The 21,850-nt window shown below is 39.3% G+C and overlaps 1 protein-coding gene across 1 annotated transcript in view; it reads left to right on the top strand.

The window, feature by feature from the left end:
• Window positions 1–21,850, top strand: part of LOC150075844 (solute carrier family 15 member 1) — a 154,860-nt gene that overhangs the window by 21,492 nt on the left and 111,518 nt on the right. Inside the window, exon 2 of the mRNA XM_090388171.1 lies at window positions 12,235–12,322. Within this exon, the coding sequence (XP_090244297.1) occupies window positions 12,235–12,322 (88 nt within the window). The remainder of the gene's footprint in view (window positions 1–12,234; window positions 12,323–21,850) is intronic.

Below are 21,850 nucleotides of genomic sequence, written 5' to 3'. Positions count from 1 at the left end.
AAATTTCTGAGTTAAAATAATTACTAGGTTAATTTACACAGTGTTTTTTCTTTGCTGGCTCCTGGTTTTGGGAAACTTGGGAGCGGGATTGCTGGCGCCCACCGGTATTGCACTATCTACGGTGGCTACGTTTCGGCACTACAGATGATAGTGGACCCAGACCAGCACATTAGGCTGACACACGAGCGCCAACACTTTTTTGGGCCTACTCTACCACAGATGAACAAGGTGGTGATGGGCAAATGCCTAGGAGCCACCAGTGATACCACACACACACACACACACACACACACACACACACTACCTATCCATAGTGACTGATCAGGTAAACCCCTTCGTGGTGACTGTCTTTTCGGATGGCACAGGTGTGTTTCAGCAGGATAATGCACCCTGCCACGTTGCCGGTATTGTTCGAGAGTGGTTCACCAAACACGAAAGTGACTTCCAGGTGCTGGTCGCCGAATTCCCCAGATATGTATCCCATAGAATATCTCTGGAATTACGTGGATCGATGGATCCGGCTTTTGGATCATCCACCACGGACTATTGCAGATCACCGGGAACCAATCCTGGCGACGTCGTATAACATACCTCCTGCAACGTTCAGAGGCCTTATAGGGTCCAAGCCTCGCAGTGTGGCGGCAGCACTGTCGGCAGGAGGAGGACATAGCAGGACATAGCCATGTTAAGTAAGTGATCATAATGTTTTGACTGGACAGCGTATGTACACTTCTTTGTTAAGGGGCAATCGTATCTGGTCAATTTGATTGCATACTATGATGTAGTGTCAAAGGAACTGGGTGCAAAAAATGATTTCAATATCTTATACAATCGTTTCTGCTATAATGCGATAGTTGCGTTCTTATGAGACCTTGCTTAATAAAAAGAACAGTGCTTATGAAAAAATTGGGGTTAGGAGCAGATCACAAAAAATATTATTCAAAATCGAAACAAATTTGGTAGTTAACACAAAGAATAGTACAGTTTAAATGCATGTTAAATTCGTATTTAATAATGAAATAATACCGTAAATTTATCACTTACCTTAAAAAAATTTAAAGATAATTTGATGAGGAAAGAGAAAGGTTTTGAGGTTTCTGAGTTTTGGGGTGTGGGGGACGGCTTAAAAAGACATATACTTTTAGCTGCCATGCCATTTTTCTTATTGCATAAAGAAGCCGTTCATAGGGTGCCAAATAAGACCTTATTCCACGAACAGCTATCCTGTAGCGTTCTGCATTGCAATCATTGTTTTATAAGAACTGCAACTGCTTCTCAATCTCCCCCCCCACGAAGATAGAAAACAAAAAGAGAGGTGAAAAGCTCTCGGGGTGCGACATCCTGGACTTCATTTTCTTTATCTCCAGCTTTAACCCCTTCTCCCCCCAGCAACAAGTTGTAAATAAGCTGTAGAGAGGTCTTCACAAATTGGATTCAAGTTGTTCCTCAACATCCTCGCTCTCCACTTCTACAAATCCAACTTGCTTTGCAAGAGCAACGAAGTGTTCTTTGATTCTTGGAAACTCCTCTGACAGTTTTAAGCCTTTAAAATCATGAATAAAATCTGAAAGAAGCTCCGCCAAACTGCATGCAAGCAGTCCTTACTGTATCACCCCAAGGCCTCCGCAGTGATGTCAATAACATCCTTGATGTTAAAGCTCTTTCAAAATTCAAAAAAACTTTCCTTGTTATCCCTTAGTAGCTGCAATCAACTTCTCAAATGCGCGCCTTGAATAATAAGCTTTAAAAGCTACCCCATTTTTTTTTTTTTTTTTTTTTTTTGTCATAGGCTGAAGGAGAAAGGTGTTTGGAGGTAGAAATATGACTTTGATGTTTTCAGAAAGCTCAGAAATGTTGCAAGGATGGCTTGGCGTATTATCCAAAATGAGGAGAATCCTGAAATCAGTTTTTTTTTCTTGCAATAACTTTTAGAAACGCCTTCGAAAACATCAACAACAAGGTCAGAAAAAAATTGCCCCATCATCCAACCTCTTTTGCTTGACCTAAAGTGTTGGAGGGATATGTTAAGGAGTTTTTTTTTTTTTTTACTGATTTTGTATGTGCTTGAGTTCTTGCATCATTTGCCACTTCTAATACTGCTACTACTGCTATTAATAGAATATACCTCCCTTAATGACTGCATCTTTCTCCAGAAGTGTGAAAGAGAAGTCGAGGCCATGACAGAGCGTTTACTTCAGATATTGTGTAACGCTCTAACGCATGGAACCGCGCGTTATAGATGCTAAAGCGACGCGACTTTCACCATTTCTAGCTGATGATTACCTTTTATGCATTCATTGGAAACAGTATCTACTCTGCATCTCTTGGTGACTTTAAAGGTAAACACCTTTAAAAAAATCTACATATTTGACCATTTCACTAAACTTGATAGGACAATTTTTCGTCAGGTCTACCCATGAAATTATGTAAAATGCTCTCGGTGACTTTATGTGTGTGTGTTTGAAACAGTTGCGAAATTTTACAGAACCGGTAAACATGTTTTGTTCTTATGACAAATTTAAAATGGTCTTCTGGTGTTGCAGTTCTCTTTCGATGCGCTAATTTTTGTTAATGAAAACAACTCGAGGTCATTTGATACACACTGAATTCTGTGGTGCATTAAAAGCATGAGAGTTTTGGACCGCTAATATTTGTGAACAGTTTCTGTTGCATGAGTTACATTTTCATCTTAAAACTGGTTTGTTATAATAGTACAGGGTGATTCAAAAATAATTGACCACTATCAAAAATTTATATGAACATGTAGTATGCACCAAATTGTACAGTTACCCTTACATTTCTCAATTATTCCAAATTATAGAAAAAACTATGATAGTTCCTTTTTAAATTGGTTTTGACCACATGTTCATATATAACCTAATTATTGAGTAGCCCTCGTGGGTAACACAGTTGGTAGGATCGCCTTCCTTCATACAACTGGATGGAAATGACCTGAGTTTCCGGTGTAGGAAGGACGGAAATGACCGTCGATGACGCGAGGGATTTTTATGGACCTTTTTCAAAACTGACTTAGTCGGTTTCGGGCTAGAGTAGCATGTTTTTTTCTCCCAGAAACTCGGGTTTTTCGTTCAGCAAACAAAAAATCGACCACAGAACACATGCAATTTACAGACATCATCATCAGCCATTTTCAATCCACTGCAATGTGAAGTCCTATCCAGCAACTTTCCAGTTCCTTCTGGTTTGTGCAATAGCCATCCATTTACTACCCACGAACTTATGAATTTCATCTGTCCATCTCCGTTGTTGTCTTCCAGATTTTCTTTTAGCTCCTCTTGGCTATCATTCTGTTATTTTCTTAGTCCATCTGTCATCATGTCTTTGAACTATGTGTCCTGCCCAAGACCATTTCAGTTCTTTATTTTTGATAAGAATGTCCTTTATTTGAGTTTGTTGCGTGATCCATGTGTTTCTCTTCTTTTCGCGCCTCCGTAGCCAGGTGGGAAGAAGCCGCAGTGCATAGCACACGCTTCTTGATTAGACCGGGGTTCGAGGCCGTCACCACCAAATACGGACGATGCGGAAAGGTCAGGGAATGATGACCGCATATCCCGGAGCAATATGGCCTTAGTTGCTAATGCTCCCAAACAACAAACAAACAAACAAACAAATCTCTTCTTATCTAACAGTCTGATTTCTAATATAATTCGTTCCATTCTTCGCTGTGTAGTTTTCAGCTTCTCTTCCATACTTTTGGTGAGTGCCCAAGTTTCACTTCCATAAGTCGTGGTGGAGAGTACATTGGTTCATTATTTTACGTTTCAAATAAATTGGGATATTGCTCCTCAGTATGTGACTATATTTCCTGAATGCTATCCATCCGAAATTTATTCTTCTCTTGACTTCCAGACATTAATCATTATTACATCTAATGACTTGTTCCAATAAGTATATGAATTCACCTTTTCAATTACTGCTCCTTCAATGATTATATTGAAGGCCCCTCCGTAGCCAGGTGGGCAGGAGCAGCAGTGCGTAGCACACGCTTCTTGATTAGACCGGGATATGCGGTGGCCTTAGTTGCTAATGCTACTAAAAACCAAATAACAAACAAACAAACAGTGATTATATCCTTTTCTGTGGCATACTTGTTCATCATTACTTTTGTTTTAGCGATATTCATCTTTAGCCCAAAATCCTTACTAACTGTGCATAGCTGATTAAGATTGTCCTCTAATTCTATGGAATCGTGGCTTATGATCACAATGCCATCTGCAAATCGTAAATGGTTTGGGTACTCTCCATTCACATTGACTCCTTTCTGCGACCAGTCTAACCTTCTAAAAGCTTCCTCAAGGGTAGCAGTAAACAACTTCGGAGATATTGTGTCTCCTTGTCAAACTCCTTTCTCAATTTTAAATTTGGTACTGTCTTTGTCTAGTCTAATAAAGGAGGTAGCGTTCTCATATATTTTCTTCAAAATCATAATATATGGAGTATCTTTGCCTTGTCTTTCCAGTGCCCGAAACATTTCCTTATGCTGTGTGGAGTCAAATGCCTTTTCATAATCCACAAATGCCAAGCATAATTGTGTTTTATATTCATTTGCTCTCCCATTAGCGGTGATATTACGTGAAGTTGATCCATAGTTGAGAATTCTGTCCTAAAGCCAGTTGCTCTTTCGGTTGATTCTCATCAAGTATTATTTTTTACACGGGAGATTATACATGGAGCAATATGGCCTTAGTCGCCGATGCTACTAAAACCCTACAAAAACAACAATTACTGAGTAATGAATTTTTGAAAGTGTTTTCAATTCTTTTTGAATTACCCTGTATTTCAAGTCTGAACTTAATAGGACGATTTCTATATATGCGGTCTCTTATGTCTGCACTTTTAGTTAGTAATAAAAGGGTAAAATTTTGCCTTTCGTAGCTAATATAACACAAGAAACAGTAGTTAATTACTATAATCGTAGTCAGTCAGGTGGTATTCAACTTTTGTTGTTCGTTTACAACCAGTTTTTGAAATTGTCGTTAGCTGGTTAGTCCTAATGTGTTCGTGACAACGGATCCTCGTACGTTGATTTTCTTTTGTTTTGGTGGTTAAATAAGTATGTAGGTCATAGACGTATCTGATAGTGGTAGAACTTTATGTTATACAGTATTAGGAAGGAATGCTCCTGTAATTTAGAACCGAAAAAGGAGTAAAAATGCCGTCAGCATTTAGTTTACTCGATGAATTAAAGTCTTAAACACTTTAATCGAGTCTCTTCGTAGATGCCTAGTTTCGAGACGTTGCAATTTACCGAACGTCAAGTCTTTTTTAAGATAACCCTTTTGTGGCCCCAATCTTCTTGTTTTTCTTTGCATCCGTTCCAATAGATTCACATCCTTCTTAAAATGAGGCTTCCAGACCTGCGGTGTAGTACCTAAGATGCGGCCTAACCACTGCTTTATACAAGGGCATAACTACCTCTTTTTTCCTGTTTGCAGAATTCCTGTATATCATTAGCATAATACCATCAGCTGTCCTAGCAGACTGTCTGCACTGCTCAGAGAACTTCAAGTCGGAGTGTACGATTATCCCCAGGTCTTTTTTCATTCTCCATTACCCTGAATGTGGTACCACCCAACTGGCATGTTATTCTGAAATTACTGCTGCCCATATGCAGTACCTTGCATTTATCAATGTTACACCTCAATTGCCCCTTCTCAGCCCAACTGCCTAATAATTTATCTACGTCCTACTGCCGTAGTATGCCTTGATTCCTGTCCTTAATCACTCTGCCAACCTTTGTAACATCTGCAAACTTAGATAATAAGCTTGATGTGCCTTCATCAATATTGTCAATAAATATTGAAGACAGTAAAATGCTTAGCACTGAATCCTGAGGGACTCCACTAATAACATTAGTTCGTTATAAAAAAAGTTGCCCAATTTTCAAATCTGCCTTTATGTAGCTCACAAATCGGCTCACACTTAAGGCTGTTTTGCAACAACCAGATAAGTCAAATTGGCCACTGTGAGCATATTGCTGGATGTACCTTCTCGAAATGTGAGCGATTGTACAGTGCCCCTGCCATTCCACAAATTAAATTATATCTTTTTTACATGTATATTCTGCTTTTAAACTCGAAATATGAAACTTATTCAGGTACACAATTCAAAGATTAACCTATGTTAACTGGTTACAACATATGACCAAATTTTCTTATCACAGCGACAGGGCCATAGCAAAGAATTCTTTAGAATTGATCAAAACTGAAACGTCAATTAAAAACTGAAAATGCCAGAACTACCAATTAACAACTGAAATAAATTTTTAATTGGCAATTGAAAAATGCAGTAGTTAATTGTATAGGACAGAAAGGTTTTATTATTAACCATACCTAACATCAAAGATGTTTGGTATTGCGGCAAAATCAGACCATTTTGAATTCCTGGACACATTTCTACAAACATAATAGACATTGCCCCATATTGGCATTTATCTCGTTCTATTTGATTTTGAGATATATAATTGTAATAAATGGGCACACCTTCAGTTTTAGATAATTAGTATTAGAAGGGATTAAAGAGAAGTTTTTTCCCTTCTGGTTCTACCACTACCTAAACATGTTTTACCGTGTTGGAAAATCACATTAAGGAGTGGCAAGGAGCTTACCCCATCTCTGAAAAGTTTTAATTTTCAATCATCATTAAACCCCAGATTTTCAAGGGAGGGTGGCGATATTAATCGCTGTATTTTTTTTTTTTTTACCCAATTAATAAAGGATTGAATCATCAGTTATGATACTCATTGATTTTACAATTAAATTATATATATTGCTGCTGTTTTTTATTATTTAAAATTTTTTTTTATCATACGTATAATTACAACACTTTGAAGTTTTGAGTTTAGACCTAGAGATATCCAATGCGTTCTTGCATTAAGTTGTAGAGAATTAACGTCACTTTCTTTGTCTTTGAAGAACTGGCGCTGATTTTTTTATTTTCTGAAAGAGTGGTGGCTGAATATAAAATACCATTGAGCCATGGCATTGCCACAGTAACATTGTAAAAAATAGATTATCTCTTCTCTGTAACCTGTACGATGAATCTATGTGCCAGAGCAATATTGCCTCTGGTTTATAGTCTTACGCAATTTGTTATTGTGTATTTGCAAAGAATAAGAAGAGTAATTTATTAAACTTAAAAAAAATACCTTTCGTTGCTTTCATAGGATTTTAAACTTGAAATATGTATTGGTGATATGCTGGCACTTCTCCAGTCGAAAGTAATCTCTCCCGAGTGCAGTGATAATTAATGGTTCAACGCATTCTCTTGCCACCTCCCTCAAGTGGTCGGTAGCAAGAGAGTATATACCTAGTTAATATAACTGGATATATGTTATCAATTCGAGGGGCCTTACTGGGTTTTGGGCTCGAAAGTTTTCCTGTTGAACAGTCTTCTGTAATTTCAGTATCACTACTTTCGTGCTTTCCAGCTTTACTCGCAGATGTTCTCCTCGCCATTAAGGATCCTTTGTCTGAACCTGTTCAGTTCATCCACAGCATCACCTGGTCTGTTTAAAACTTTTTTTTACACAAGGGTCCGATCTGATTCGCCCTTTTCTTCTTTATATTCATATACTGTAAAAAAAACTCCTTATCCCCATTCTTTGCTCTTTTAGCCTTTGACAACCTAACCTGCATTACTTATCATCGCTCTTACTACCCATGTTATATTTTTCCACTCTCTTAAACCCCCTAGCTTATTCATCCATCTCGGCATCCTCCGCGTGCCATATTTTCGGTCATAACTTCTGTGGCTCTTGCTTTAAATCTATTCCCTAATGTATTCGCCTTCCATGTGCTGTTGATAGAGGTTTTAGCACCTTTAGCTGTTGTAGTCTTCTTTCCTGAAAATAAAACTTATGCCTTTAGCTGCCTCTCTTCTCATCTTCCAACTTAGAAACTCATCAATCACCCTTAGCTGATGATTCCTTTACTGTGAACCCTGTGCTGTCACTGATTTGTGCTGATGGTCAGGTCTAGAATTCTTGTCCTAATGTTGTGAAACAAAGTTGGAAATACCTGATCCCATATATTTATCGTTGATACTTGAGAAGCATCGTATTTCATCTAATACTAATATAGGCACAAAGTGCACAGTTTTCCTTGTAATTTTAAAAACCAAGTAACGATACGCCTTGTCTACTTTTCGTTATATCACAACGAAAGCGACAGATTACTCCCATTGCGCACATAATGTTAACTTTGTATTTAATATGAGGCATCGCCATTGCATTCTTTGTAATGATTTTTATTGTTTAAGGTGTTGTAATTATGATGAATGAATTGTAACTTTGATTTGTTAATTTTATTAGTTTCTAAATACGAGCAGTTCTGTTACTAACTTGGGTTCGTATGTATTTGCTGATAGACAATCTTATGTAACATTTAGTAGATGTGAATGGTTGAAAAATATAGTCTTCTTTAAATTATCCTTTTTGAAGTCGAAGTGCGTTTAAATCGATGTTTTTTTTTTTTTATTATTTGAAATGAATGCTTTTTACTCCTATATGTACGTCAATACAGGTGAGGTTTTTTTTTTTTTTTTTTTTAATTCTGGTAGATTTGTTAATATAAAGAATTTTAATTTTGCTATAAAAACTATTTTTATTGTATGAGGTGTGATAAAAAAGTTCGGCGACTAAACTGATGTTTGAGGGGCTTAGAGGAGAACAGGTATTCTGTGTGTTATTAGACACTCAGTCTAAAACACTGATGGATCCAATATCTTTCTATTTCAGAAGATTTAGGAGAAGTCCGGTTAGCCTGCCTCCCCAAAATCCACTCATGCACACCTCGATGGTAAGCCTTGTTACGTCACTTGGGTGGCAACGAACGTGTAGAGTGGTTCTCTTCAAGACGCCTGGTCAGCGTGAAGAGGAAAAGACCAAACCCTCCAGCACATGAGCTGGAGAGGCCTTCATCCTGCAGTGGATTGAAAATGGCTGATGATGATGAAAGCTTGGATTGGCTATTCGATTGGGTGATTTCGAAGTGGTCTCCTTGACATAGTATGCACTGATTCCAACGCTTCTACAACGTATGGGAACTTTCCTGGTAGGCTTATTTTGGAATTTCTAACACCTGCTGTTTCGCATTCCGAATATTTTTCTTCAGGTCGATGCGAATCTGTGATTTTTAAGCCCTCGAAAACAAAAAAAACAAAAAAAACAAAAAAAAAAAAAAAAAATAGACAAGGAGCTAAAACAGATGAATAACGCGGATGGAGGGGGACGCACAATGATACAGTGCTTCGCAAGAAGTTCTTGAATGGAAAGCTCCGATGTGTAGGGTTGCTGTTATGATGTAAGCGCCAATTGCCTGAAGCCCACTTTCCTGTGGTTTTCTCTCAATCGCTGCCTATTTAGTACATTGCTGCGACAAAATTAACAGTACACGTAGGAAACGTGGTCGTGTAACCCGTGCAGTTTGCAATGAAGCGGGACAAAATTTGGTATGCTGGTGTACCATGAAATGAAGAGAGACAGCGACACTCTTCGGACAGGTATAAGGGACTTTTATAGGGGGTGTATAACAATTACTAAAAAGGTCGCATTACATAAGTCGATATAAGATGCTCGAAAATATGGTCATATGACATCAGTAAGGCGTGTGATCCGCTTTAACGGCTAAACAGTTCTGACAACGGTGAACCATCTTCGATGTAAGGGTGTCTATAAGATTCTGTAGCCACAAATGCCATCCTTCCACCAGCGCAAGCCTTAATTCACCAAATAACAGAAGAATTGGCTGTCAGCGTGCAATGCGACGCCCAAAGTTCCACAGCTGTTCGATGGGATTTAAGTCTGCTGATCATGCTGGCCACGGCAGCTGCTGTATATCTTCAAATTCAAGATTCCTCCACTACGCGAGCTCTATGAAGAGTGGTGTTGATGATGTTGTCTTGCATAAAAAAAAAAAAAATCTGGGCCTTCCCTACCTTTATAAAGTCGCACATAGGGTTCGAGGATCTGTTCTCCGTACCTCTGCGCAGTTACAGGAGCCCTATCAAAAACAAGAAGAGGGATGCGGCCTATGGTCATTATTCTGCCCCACACGAGAACACCGCCTCCACCGTAAGTGTTCCTTTCTCTGATGTTGGTACCGCATTGCTCGTTGAGGATTTAATTACCGCATTGCTCGTTGTATCCAGATGAAATAACATCTAGAATCTATTTGTAGGCTAAAGTGGGACTCATCAGAGAACAGAACTGTATCCCATTTGTCAGGGCTTCAAGGCTCATGTTTGTGGCACCAGTTTCGACGAGCTCTGCGGTGGTTTGGGATTAATGGGAAACAGATCATTGGCTTCCTCGCGTAGAGTCCACTTGAATTGAGCCTTTTTAACGCAGTCCGGTTGGAAATGTTTCCGCCTGTACCGCAGCAACCCAAGAGACGGTTGATGACAGGACATCGTAGAGTTCCGTCTTGCTGTTAGAGCCAGTTAGTGGTCTCTTCTGGTTGATGTAGCCCTCGAGCGACCTTGGCCAACTCTTCTTGTAATGGTAACCGTCTTCCGAAACTGTTTCCATAGTGCCGAGACGACACTGAGTGACACATAAAGCCAACGTCCCACCTCCACCTGTGATTGCCTGGCTTCAACTCGTCCAAGGGCCTGCCATCTCAAAGAATCATCTAAACGACCATGACTTGCCATCCTGAGTACTGGAGATGTGGCTATCCCACTGTGAAAGCAAAAAAAAAAAAAAAAAAAGCGGGAATGAAGTGATGTGTCGCAACCCTTGTTTTTATAGGCATGAATAATTTGAATAATTTGTATAATGTGCAATTCTGTAAGGTAGTAGATTGATTTCTATTGGATGCTTGGAATTTGCATGCCAGGATGATTATAATATAAAATATTCACCTTCGACGACACTGTTCACAAAAAAATATTCATGAAAAACATTTTGTTCTGTTAATTTTGTTGAGCAGTGTAGCATTTCTAGTTCACAGTTTAACCATGCGGAACAAATTTATAGTGAAAATGCCCTGTGATTCAAAAAATGTATGATAAGCGTGATCATTACATTATCGAGATCATCTTGTTGTTTTGGGCCTTGGAGAAGGCCGGGTCTTCCATTGCGAGGACTGGGCCTTTTTTTCCAGCCATAGAGGATGGAAAAAACAGTGTGAGTGAGCAGCAACATGTTAACGAAGATACATTAGCATTAACTGAGGCATATGATGAACGTAAGCAAGCTTATAGAGCGTCAGCCAAAAAAAAACTTCCCATTTCATCCATCCATCGGGTCACTCCAAATGTCTCTAGTTCAGCCTTAAATTTGTTTAAGCTATCAACTTCCACAACAACAGATGGAAGTCTGTTCCAGCAATCAACTACCCGCTGGCCAAAGGCAAACTTCTGCACATCTATTCTACAACCGCCTTTCCTCAATTTGAATCTATGCCCCCTTAGGTTCTTAATCTGAGCAAGCGGAAGTATCCCATCAGCATTGAGCCTGCTCAAACTATTCAAGGCCTTGTACGCCTCAATCAGACCACCTCGCAGGTGCCTAGTCTCGAGATGCTGCAGTTGCAGAATTTAAGCCTCTCTTGGTAAGAGAACCCCTTTGTTCCATCCACCAATTTTGTTACCCTTCTCTGTACTCGTTCTAGAAACTCTACATTCTTCCTAAAATGAGGCCTCCAGACCTGTACGCAGTACTCAAGGTGTAGCCTGACCATACCGCTGACTGTGATCATCAGATCATATCACGAACACGATCGATTGAATCGTTGGTATTTGAAGTTGATGGGCGGCTAGAGCGATGATCAGTTTCCACGGACAAGCAGTCCTCTTTAAACTTCAGGAACCACTGAAAAAGCCTTGAACGAAGACTTTCCAGTGGTTCCCTAATTTGAAACCAAATGTGACGCAAATTCGCTCAATAACACTCATTTTAAAATGCGACGAAAATCATAAAACACCTTCTGTTTAATTCAGACTGATTGCAGATAAACGGGTGATTGCAGATTCATGTGTTACTGTGTATGGAACGTGTTTGGACAAGTTATAGCTCTCTACCCGGCTGCAATTTAAAGGTACAAAGTCACTCCCCGAACTTTTTGATCACACTTGGTATGTGTCATTATTATTTTTATTTGTACTTATTAATATTGAATACAGCACTTTGTCCTTAATTTTGTTTTATATTGGTCACTGTAGTAGGTAATTTTAATTGTTTCTCTCTCTTTCTGTCTCCTTCTTTCATAGCCTCAAAAGAAGTCCGAATATCCCAAATCGGTGTTTTTCATCATTGGAAATGAATTCTGTGAAAGGTTTTCGTTTTACGGGATGAAAGGTAAGTCTGTCAACATCATTTTAAACAAATAATCGTCCTTCAACTCCTCTGATGCTTTAAAGCCCTTCAGGCATGTTATGTATCCGGGAATTCTAATTTTAAATACGTTTACTCGCGTCGCATTTAAAGAGAAGTTTATCACTGATTTTTTTTCTCTCTCTTATCTGGGACGCTGATCCTATTCATTTCAAGGTCATGCTTTGTCTGGTGTTACAAGACGCCTCAAGTTCGCTGTCCGACCTTCAGATATGCATTTGAAAATCTGAAGTGACATTTTCTATTAGTAATTTTCTTGGTATTTAGGTTAGCTGATTAAGAAACTTTCATAAGTACTTCAGTGGATGTATTCTAGTAAAACTCTATACCCGTTTTGTCGAATACAAAACAATTATGAATCTAATAAAAATAAATTAATTAAAACTTATTTACGTTATTTTGAGAAATATGGGGATTCTTCAAAAAGTAGTGGACACAGTTCTTTAGGGAAAAAAAATATTAGGAAAGAAAAAAGGAAAAAATAATAAATTAGCTGATTTGCTAAGGCAAATTTGCAAGCCATGGTGGGTGGCACAGTTGGTATAATCACTGTGCTCCCTACACCTGTTGGGAAAGACCTGAGTTCGAATCCCATTAATGAAGCGAGGAATTTTTTTTGTACCGGGTGGGAAAGACCTGAGTTCGAATTCCATTAATGAAGCGAGGAATTTTTTTGTCTTTTCCACAATGACTGAGTTAATCGGCCTCAGGCGAGTGTAGCATGGTTTTTGTTGAGCAAACAGTAAATCAGCCACAGAACGCATGCTGTTTGTTTGTTATTGAGGTTTTGGCGCATCAGCAACTTAGGCCATATTGCATCGTATATAATATATTTGTAAATTGTGTGTGTGTGTGCTGTGGTTTGGTAGAAGAAAATCCGAGGTTTCCGGGAGAAAAAAAACCATGCTACCCACGCCTGAGACGGACTAACTCAGCTACGTTGTGAAAAAAAACCCATAAAATCTCTCCCATCATTCGGGATTCGAACTCAGGTCTTTTCCACCCGGTGTGGGTAACGTTAATTATAGCCACTGTGCTATCTATGAGGGCGCTACCTTATGAAACCAGAACTAAACTTAGATAATTAATTCTTTTTTTCTTTTAAGTTCTTATTACATTCACTACATATCACGTTACCTATTATTATTCATAAACCCGCTATTCGTAATACCTGTCATACATAATGCCTATAATCCACAAGAGACTTCGGTTCACTCTCATTTTCATAATTATCTTCTTTGTTCGATGTTGATAATGAATTTTAGTTCCCAATTATCCTTACAATACATTTGTTTTCTGATTTCCTTACTTTGATATTTAATGTCAATATTTTTTTTTACCTGCAGTCTTTACCAATTACTTTCTTAAGCCGTTCTGCTTTATTTTCTTTTTTTAATCTCTCTCTTTCACAGCTACACTGTTCCACAAAATTAACAGAACAAAATGTTTTTCATGAATCTTTTATTGTGAAGAGTGTTGCCGAAGGCGAATATTTGATATAAGAGGAATCCTAGCATACAAATTCCGAGTATCCAATAGAAATCGATCTACCACCTTACAGAGCTCCACATCACGCAAATTATTCATCTTTATAAAAACAAGGGTTGCGACCATATAAATTCATTCCCATTTTGTAACTTGCTCAGTTGGATAATCACATCTTCAGTACTCAGGATGGCAAGTCATCGTTGTTTATATGATTCTTTGAGATGGCCGGCCGTTGGACGACTTGAAGCCAGGCAGTAGCAGTCGGAGGTGGCACTTTGGCTTAATAGGTCATACATTGTCGTCTCGGCACTATGCAATCAATTGCAGGAAATAGGAACCATTACAAGAAGGGCTGGTCACCCGAGGGCTACGTCAACCAGAACAGCCAGGTATCTGGCTCTGACAGCAAGATGGAACCCTGCGATGTCCTGTCATCAACTGACTCTTGAGGTTGCTGAGGCCACAGGTGAAAACATTTCCAATGTTTAGAATGTTCAATTCAAGTGGATTCTAGGCAAGGAATCCGGTGGTTTGTACCTCATTAACCCCAAACCGCTGCAGAGCTGGTTGAAATTGGTGCCACGAACATGTGATTTGAAGCCCTGATAACTGGGGTATAGTTCCGTTCTCTGCTGAGTCCCATTTTAGCCTACAATCAGATTTCAGACATTATTTCACCTCTAGACAACGAGGAATGCGGTACCATCGGTCCAACATCAGAGAAAGGGACACTTACGTTGGGGACGTAAGTGTCCTCACGTGGGGCGTAATAATGATCAACGACCGCACCCCTCTTCATGTTTTTGATAGGGCTACTGTAACTGCGCAGAGGTACCGAAAACAGATCCTCGAACCCCATGTGCGCGACTTTTTAGAGCTGCGGTTGGCCTGGATTTTCTTTTTATGCACAACAACGCCACTGCACAGAGCTCAAGTGGTGGAAGAATATCTTGAAACTGATGATATCTAATGACTGCCGTGGCCAGCATGATCACCAGACTGAAATCCGATTGAACATGTGTAGGACGCCCTTGGGCATCACATTGCACGCCGACTCATCTCCTCGGTCACTTGGTGAGCTAAGGTCTGCGCTGGTGGAACGATGGGATTTGTTACCACAGAATCTTATGGACACCCATATATCGAGCATGGTTCACCGTTATCAGGTCTATTTAGCCGCTGGCGCAAATCATATGCCTAATAATGTCATGTGACCATATTTTCGGGCGTCTTGTATAGACTTCTGTAATGTGATCTTTCTGGTAATTCTTATAGAACCACTTTAAATGGCCCTTATACCTGTCTAAAGTTCTCGCTGTCTCCTCATTTCATCGTTATTCTATGGTAAACCATCATACCAAATTTTGTCCCTGCTTCATCGCAAACTCCACGAGTTACACCTTTTCTACGTGTTCTGTTAATTTTGTCGAGCAGTGTATTATTTCCACGGTGACCCTATCTGCATCATCTGCTCCAACCTCCTGACGTCACAGTACTTCATTCTCTCCATCATTATATTTTACTTCCCATTCCCCAATTATTCGGGTTAATAGAGCTGAACACCTGGGATCAACCAGGCAATTTTAATACACTAACTTGGCTTCGCACAATGATTTACATTGGAAAATTTGCATATATTTTCTCTTCCAAATATCATAATGATATAAATTATATTCGTAAATAAATACTGTACAGCAGCTGTTTACAGATGTTAAATTCCACGGTGCAAATTATTTTCAGTGAAGTTGCTTCATTACAGGATTTCCTGAAATCCTTCAGATCGGGGTCAAGGCTGTTTGTTCACCTTCCGACCTAAATTTTAAAAAGTCATTTGGAGAGAAGTGCAGAGTTGTTAATCAACAAATCAGTGGTTAAGGTTTCCTTCCACTGCAAAACATTCTTTTCCTCTTCGGTTAGGTTATTATTTTGATTAAAGCAAATTATTCGATCATTTCAATTATACTGTACTCATATTATTCGAACGATATAATCGAATTATATCATTCGATTATATCCTTCGAATTTATATAACACTGATCACTTATGCTTTCGAACAATTTTCACATTATTACATTTCTTTCGAATAAGCAGCTTGCCAAAAATGGAATTATGTTGTTATTTATTTAAGAAGTATCAGGTGTGGGCTCCAAGGAGGCCATATCCGATTTCTAAGATCTTCATTGCTTAGACAAAATAAATAAAGCAAAAAATGTTTTATTTTTATTCAAAGTAATCACCACCTGATTGAATGCACTTATTACACAGTTCTAAAGGTTTCTGAAAAGAATCAGCGAAGTAATCCAAAGAGATGGGGCAGGGACATTGCCACACGACAAGAACCAGCTGCCTTTATCTCGAAATTGTGGATTCACCCTGGGAAAAAGCTCTTCAGTAGTTTTTGAAGCACCTGTATGTAGAACGCAGCATCCGGGATGTGATTCACCAATTCCTCGTGAATCACACCCTGTTTGTTGAAAACATGATCAGTATCGTCTTGATCCTGGAGTTCTTTAAACGAAACTTTATGGACCTTGGTGAAGATTTTGAAGTCCAGTCATGCTCTGATGTTTCGTCTCTGGGTCGTACTAAAACTCTCAACATTTATCTCCAGTCACAATACAGTTGAGAAAGTTAGGATTGTCTTGGAAAGTCTAGATGAAGGCTTCGCATGGTGATACTCTTCATTGCTCCTGCTCCTCCGTGACGCTGTGCGCCACAGACCTCCCTTTTCCCTAAATCTTCGTGCAGAATTTGACGAATCGTCTCCTTATTCACATCCAACTTATCAGCCATCATTCTGAGAGTAAAACGATGATCTCTTGCCACAATTTCATAACTTTTGCAACTCTCTCCTCATTTCGAGCGGTTGACGGACGCTCACTTTTTGGGTCATCGTAAATATTTTCACGTCCGTTTTAGAACCACTTATGCCATTGAAACACACTGGTGCCACTTGACCTTTCATCACCATAAACACTTTTATGGTGATGAAAGGTCAAGTTTCTATAGCACATTTTCTCAGTTTAAAGCAAAAACTACCACTTTGCTTATTGGAGGCTTTAAGTGGTGAAACCCATATTTAGTCTCTAGAGCCAAGTTTCCGGCATTCCCCTCCCCCCATACTTCTTCTTCAACCCATGCACGGTACTAAGTACTATAGGTTTTGATACCTTTCGTGTTTGGGGTTTTCATAAAAAAAAAAATTTGGTATTCGTTTATTGCTCCATTGCAAAATCGTGACGCGGAAGGTTAACGCTACCAACGAAACTGGTTCTTACTTGCAATCCATTAGCCTACTGAGCAATCACTGTGCTACCATCTGTTGGAGAAGATTTGAACTACAATATATAATATTCGTTTATTTTCAAACTCATCGAACGCAGCAGGAGTCCGGGAAAGTTATTGCCATACCTCGTGTATATATGAGCTGCCAGTTTTATGTTTATCTGTTTTTAATAAATAAAAAGAAACCTTCATATTAATAAAATAAGAGTAGTTTCCTACACCATAAGCAATGCAAGCAAGCTGCAAGAGTAGGTCATGGGATTTTGTCAATGATATACAGTAATTTTGCTAGCAGGAAAAAGGAGGTGATTATCCCTTTGTATAAGGCAATGGTCAGGCCACGCTTTGAGTACTGCGTACAGGTCTGGAGGTCTGATTTTAGGAAGGATGTAAATTTGTTTGAGCGTGTAGAGAGAAGGGCAACAAGATTGGTGAGGGGAATGAAGGGATCCTCTTACCAAGAGAGGCTTAAGTTCTGCAAATTACAGCGGCTGGAGACTTGGCACCTGCAAGGTGATCTGATTGAGGTTTATAAAGCCTTGAATGGGTTGAGCACGCTGAATTCTGATGGGATTCTTCCACTTGCTCAGATTACGAACCTAAGGGGGCATAAATTCAAATTGAGGAAAGACAGTTGTAGAATAGATGTGCGAAAATTTGCTTTTAGCCAGCGGGTGGTTGGTTGGTGGAACAGACTTCCATAGTTCGTTGTGGAAGTTGATAACTTAAATAAATTTAATGAAGAACTGTACAAACTTTTAGAGGGAATGGTTGTGTGAATTTTATTTTATTTATTTATTATTATTTTATTTTATTTTTTTTTGCATAAAGTATGAGTGTCTTGTTTCCTAATTTTCAGATGGTGAAGATTTTGTTTAAATTCGTCGTTTTCTTTTTTCTTAAGTTTAATCTGTACTACTTCTTTTACTCCATGGGCTCTGCATTTTTATCAGATATATCGGCATGAGTAAACGGTTTTGAAGCTTTCATCACACCTTCAAGATGGCGAAGATTTAACAACCAAAGATTTAAGAAAGTTGCGATTACCTTTATTTATTTTATTTAAATATTTCCATGCTTCAAGAGTGCCGGAAATTGCAGATTTATGTTGTGTCCGTGCTACGCTGCCGGAACTGGGTTTCCAGGCTGCGGTATGACAAACAGGTTCACTGGGCTCGCCTTGTCGACCGACCTTCAGGTCATTCACCTGTCCTTTTTGAGCACCATCACTATTCCTATTAGTGATACTGAGTGATCATTTTTAAAATGCTTGTATTCGCACGGATTACATCGTTTCGGTATATTTTGTTGAAGCTTGTCATGCATATCAAAAACTCGTTTCAATACATAAAGCAAAAACATATATAAAGGAACAAAATAAAAGCTTGAAACTAGATTGCTAAGATGAAATAACTCGAGTCATTAATGTTTTCCACGGTAACAAATTAGCCTGTCTTTTGAAATCTCCTTACTGAGCCTCCATCAGTTACTTCTGTTTACCTGACACAGTTACTTATCACCACCAATAAAATTGATGGGCAACTTATCAGAGAAAACGGAAGTACCTTTTCTGAACGTCTAATGCACAGAACAAATGAACACGCTCTGGTTCTGTCTTAAACTGGATAGCTTTATGTGAAATAATTGATAACAGTCAACGGTACAATTGAGAAAACTAGACACAAAAACGAGGCTTTCAGTCCATTTTGCCACTACATACTGTCTGCAAGAATTTATCTTATTCCCATGGATAAACAACTATGAGCAGTACTAACCAATAAATTCTGGGCCAAGAAATGGTAGTTGAATTTTAATATTGACAAATGCAAGATACTTCATATGGATAGCAGTAATCCCAGATTAAAGTACCAACTGTGTGGTACTACACTCAGGGCAGTGGAAAATGAAAAAGATATGGGGTTGATTGTGCAGTCAGATATGTTCTCTGAGCAGTGCAGACAGGATGCCAGGTCAGCTCATGGGGTTTTGTCAAAGGTATACAGGAACTTTGTTAGCAGGGATAAGGATGTTATTATCCCATTGTACAAGGCAATGGTTAGGTCGCATCTTTAGTACTGTATATAGGTCTGGAGTCCTCATTTCAAGAAGGATGTAGATCTGCTAGAACGGGTGTAGAAAAGGGCAACGAGATTGGTGAAGGGAACGAAAGGGTGGTCTTACCAAGAAAGGCTTCAATTCTGAAAATTGTAGTGTCTGGAGACTAGGCGCCTCTGAGGTGATCTGATTGAGGTGTTTAAAGCTCTGAATGGATTGAGCAAGATCAGTGTTGATGACATTCTTCCTCCTGCTCAGGTTGCACATACGAGCGGCCATAAATTTAAATTGAGGAAAGATGGTTGCAGGATAGATGTGCAGAGGTTTTTCTTTAGCCAGCGGGTGGTTGATTATTGGAACAAACTTCCATCTGTTGTTGTGGAAGTAGGTGGTTAGAATAAATTCGAAGGGGTTGGATTGGTGCTTTATAAGTTTGCTTGCTTTCTTGCATCATGTGGCACTATTACTGCTTCTTCTTCTTCTTCTTGGTCCTTAGCTGGCAGCTAGGGGAGGCGGTTGGCCACGCAACCAGTATGCTGCTGTAGATGCCGCAGGGTTTCGGACTTGCTCTGTGATGTTCTTCCATACTTTACGATCCATGGCGTCAGTCCTGTCCTGGTTAAGGTCGAGACGTCGGCTCTTCAAGTCATTTTCCATTTGCTTGGCCCACGTTTTCCTAGGCGCGGTCCGTTGGATGCTCCATTGGGTGGGTCGTTGTCTCCAAAGGAGTGTGGATGGTATTCTGTTCGTGCCCATTCTACATACGTGGCCAAACCATCTAAGCCTTCGCTTCTGGATTTGGTCGGCAATGGTTGGTTGCTGTTGGCATCTGGTGCGGATGGTATCAACAGCAACCAACAGCAACTATTACTGCTAATGCTAATAAATGCCCAATTGGACTTTCTTTGGTCAACAACTTAAAGGAAATGCTAATGTCACTTAGACTTCATCTCAAAACCCTCAGATATCTGTGTTCCGTTCAGAAACAAAATTTCTTCTAGTCGTGCGCTCATCTATTTAGTACGTTCAGAAAGCTGACGTTCAGATTCGATGCTGAGACTGAATCTACTCTCACCAGTAAAGGGTACCTTAAGTAAAGATTTTGTGGTTGTAACCTTTAGAAATAGTGTTGGCCCTTAAGTGTTGCACACCAGTGTAGTACGGGAGGCATGTGATGCAGGAAAGCAAGCTTATGTAGCATCAGCCAAAAAAAAAAAAACATTTCATACATTCATTCCCTCTAAACATTTATCCAGTTCCTCCTTGAATTTATGTAAGCTATCAACTTCCACAACGACAGATGGAAGTTTGTTCCAGCAATCAACTACCCGCTGGCTAAAGGCAAATTTTTAAACATCTGTTCTGTAACTGTCTTTCCTCAATTTGAATTTACGCCCCCTCAGGTTCGTAATCTGAGCAAGAGGAAGAATCCCATCAGAATTGAGCCTGCTCAACCCATTCAAAGCCTTATACACTTTAATCAGATCACTTCGCAGGTGCCTAGTCTCCAGATTTCTGCAATTTTCAGAACTTAAGCCTTTCTTGGTAAGGGACCCCTTTGTTCTCCTCACCAGTCTTGTTGCCCTTCTCTGTACTCGTTCAAGCAATTCTACATCCTTCCTCAAATGAGTCCTCCAAACCTGTACGCAGTACTCAAGGCGCGGCCTGACCATTGCCTTATACAAAGGGATCATCACCTTTTCCCTACTAGCAAAATTCCTGTATATCATTGACAATAGCCCATGAGTTGCTCTGGCAGCCAGTCTGCACTGCTCTGAAAATTTCATATCTGACTGCACATTTACTCCCAGGTCTTTTTCATATTCTACCACCCTAAATGTGGCTCGACACAGTTGGTACGTCTCTCTCTCTCTCTGGGGTTACTTCTCCCCATATGCAGTACTTTTCATTTGTCAACGTTGAACTTCAGTTGCCACTTCTCAGCCCATCTGTCCAAATTTTCTAGATCCTGTTGCAGTAGCACACCGCCATTACTGTCATTAAGAACCCTGCCAACCTTTGTATCGTTTACAAACTTCAACATTAAGCCTGATATAATATCATTGATAAATATATGTGAAGAACCGTAACAGCGTCTTCGCTTTTAGTTTACTGTAGAACTCCTCCCCCGCTCTCCAACCCCAAGTTATCTTATATTTTATGTTATATCTTGTAAGTTAGGGGTGAAACCAGGAATTTTTTTTTGGGGTGGGGGGGAGAGGATGAAGCATGTATACATCATATTTAATATGCATTGATACTACAAAAAATATTATACAATAAAGGCTTATTACACAAACACACTAAAAAGCAAAATCTGATCGTTTTATTTTTAGATAATATCGTCAAAACTTAAATAAATTTTCTGTTTATACTCCTGGACGACCAGATCAGAGGAGTTCACAGGATACAGAGAATACGAGAAACTGCACCGTATTTAGCAGTCACGGCTTGAAACCCGGTCACTCAATACTTATTTTTTCTTGTTTTCCCTTTTTGTAGTTCTATGCAAATGTTTTTTTTTTTGTTTTTTTTTAAATCAAATATCTTATCTTTTTAATTTTAAATTTTTATGCCTTGGTGGGTGCAAATTCCCTCTTGAAATCCCTCCCCCGGTTTCACCCTTATTGTGAGTTTCAAAAATGTGCACTAGTTCTTTTCAAA

This window comes from Mastigoproctus giganteus, chromosome 13, assembly GCF_048544385.1.
Source record: "Mastigoproctus giganteus isolate SK-2022 chromosome 13, ASM4854438v1, whole genome shotgun sequence".
NCBI lineage: Eukaryota > Metazoa > Arthropoda > Arachnida > Uropygi > Thelyphonidae > Mastigoproctus > Mastigoproctus giganteus.
The sequence above is the reverse complement of the archived record's forward strand: the minus strand, read 5'-3'. Positions and strand labels throughout refer to the sequence as shown.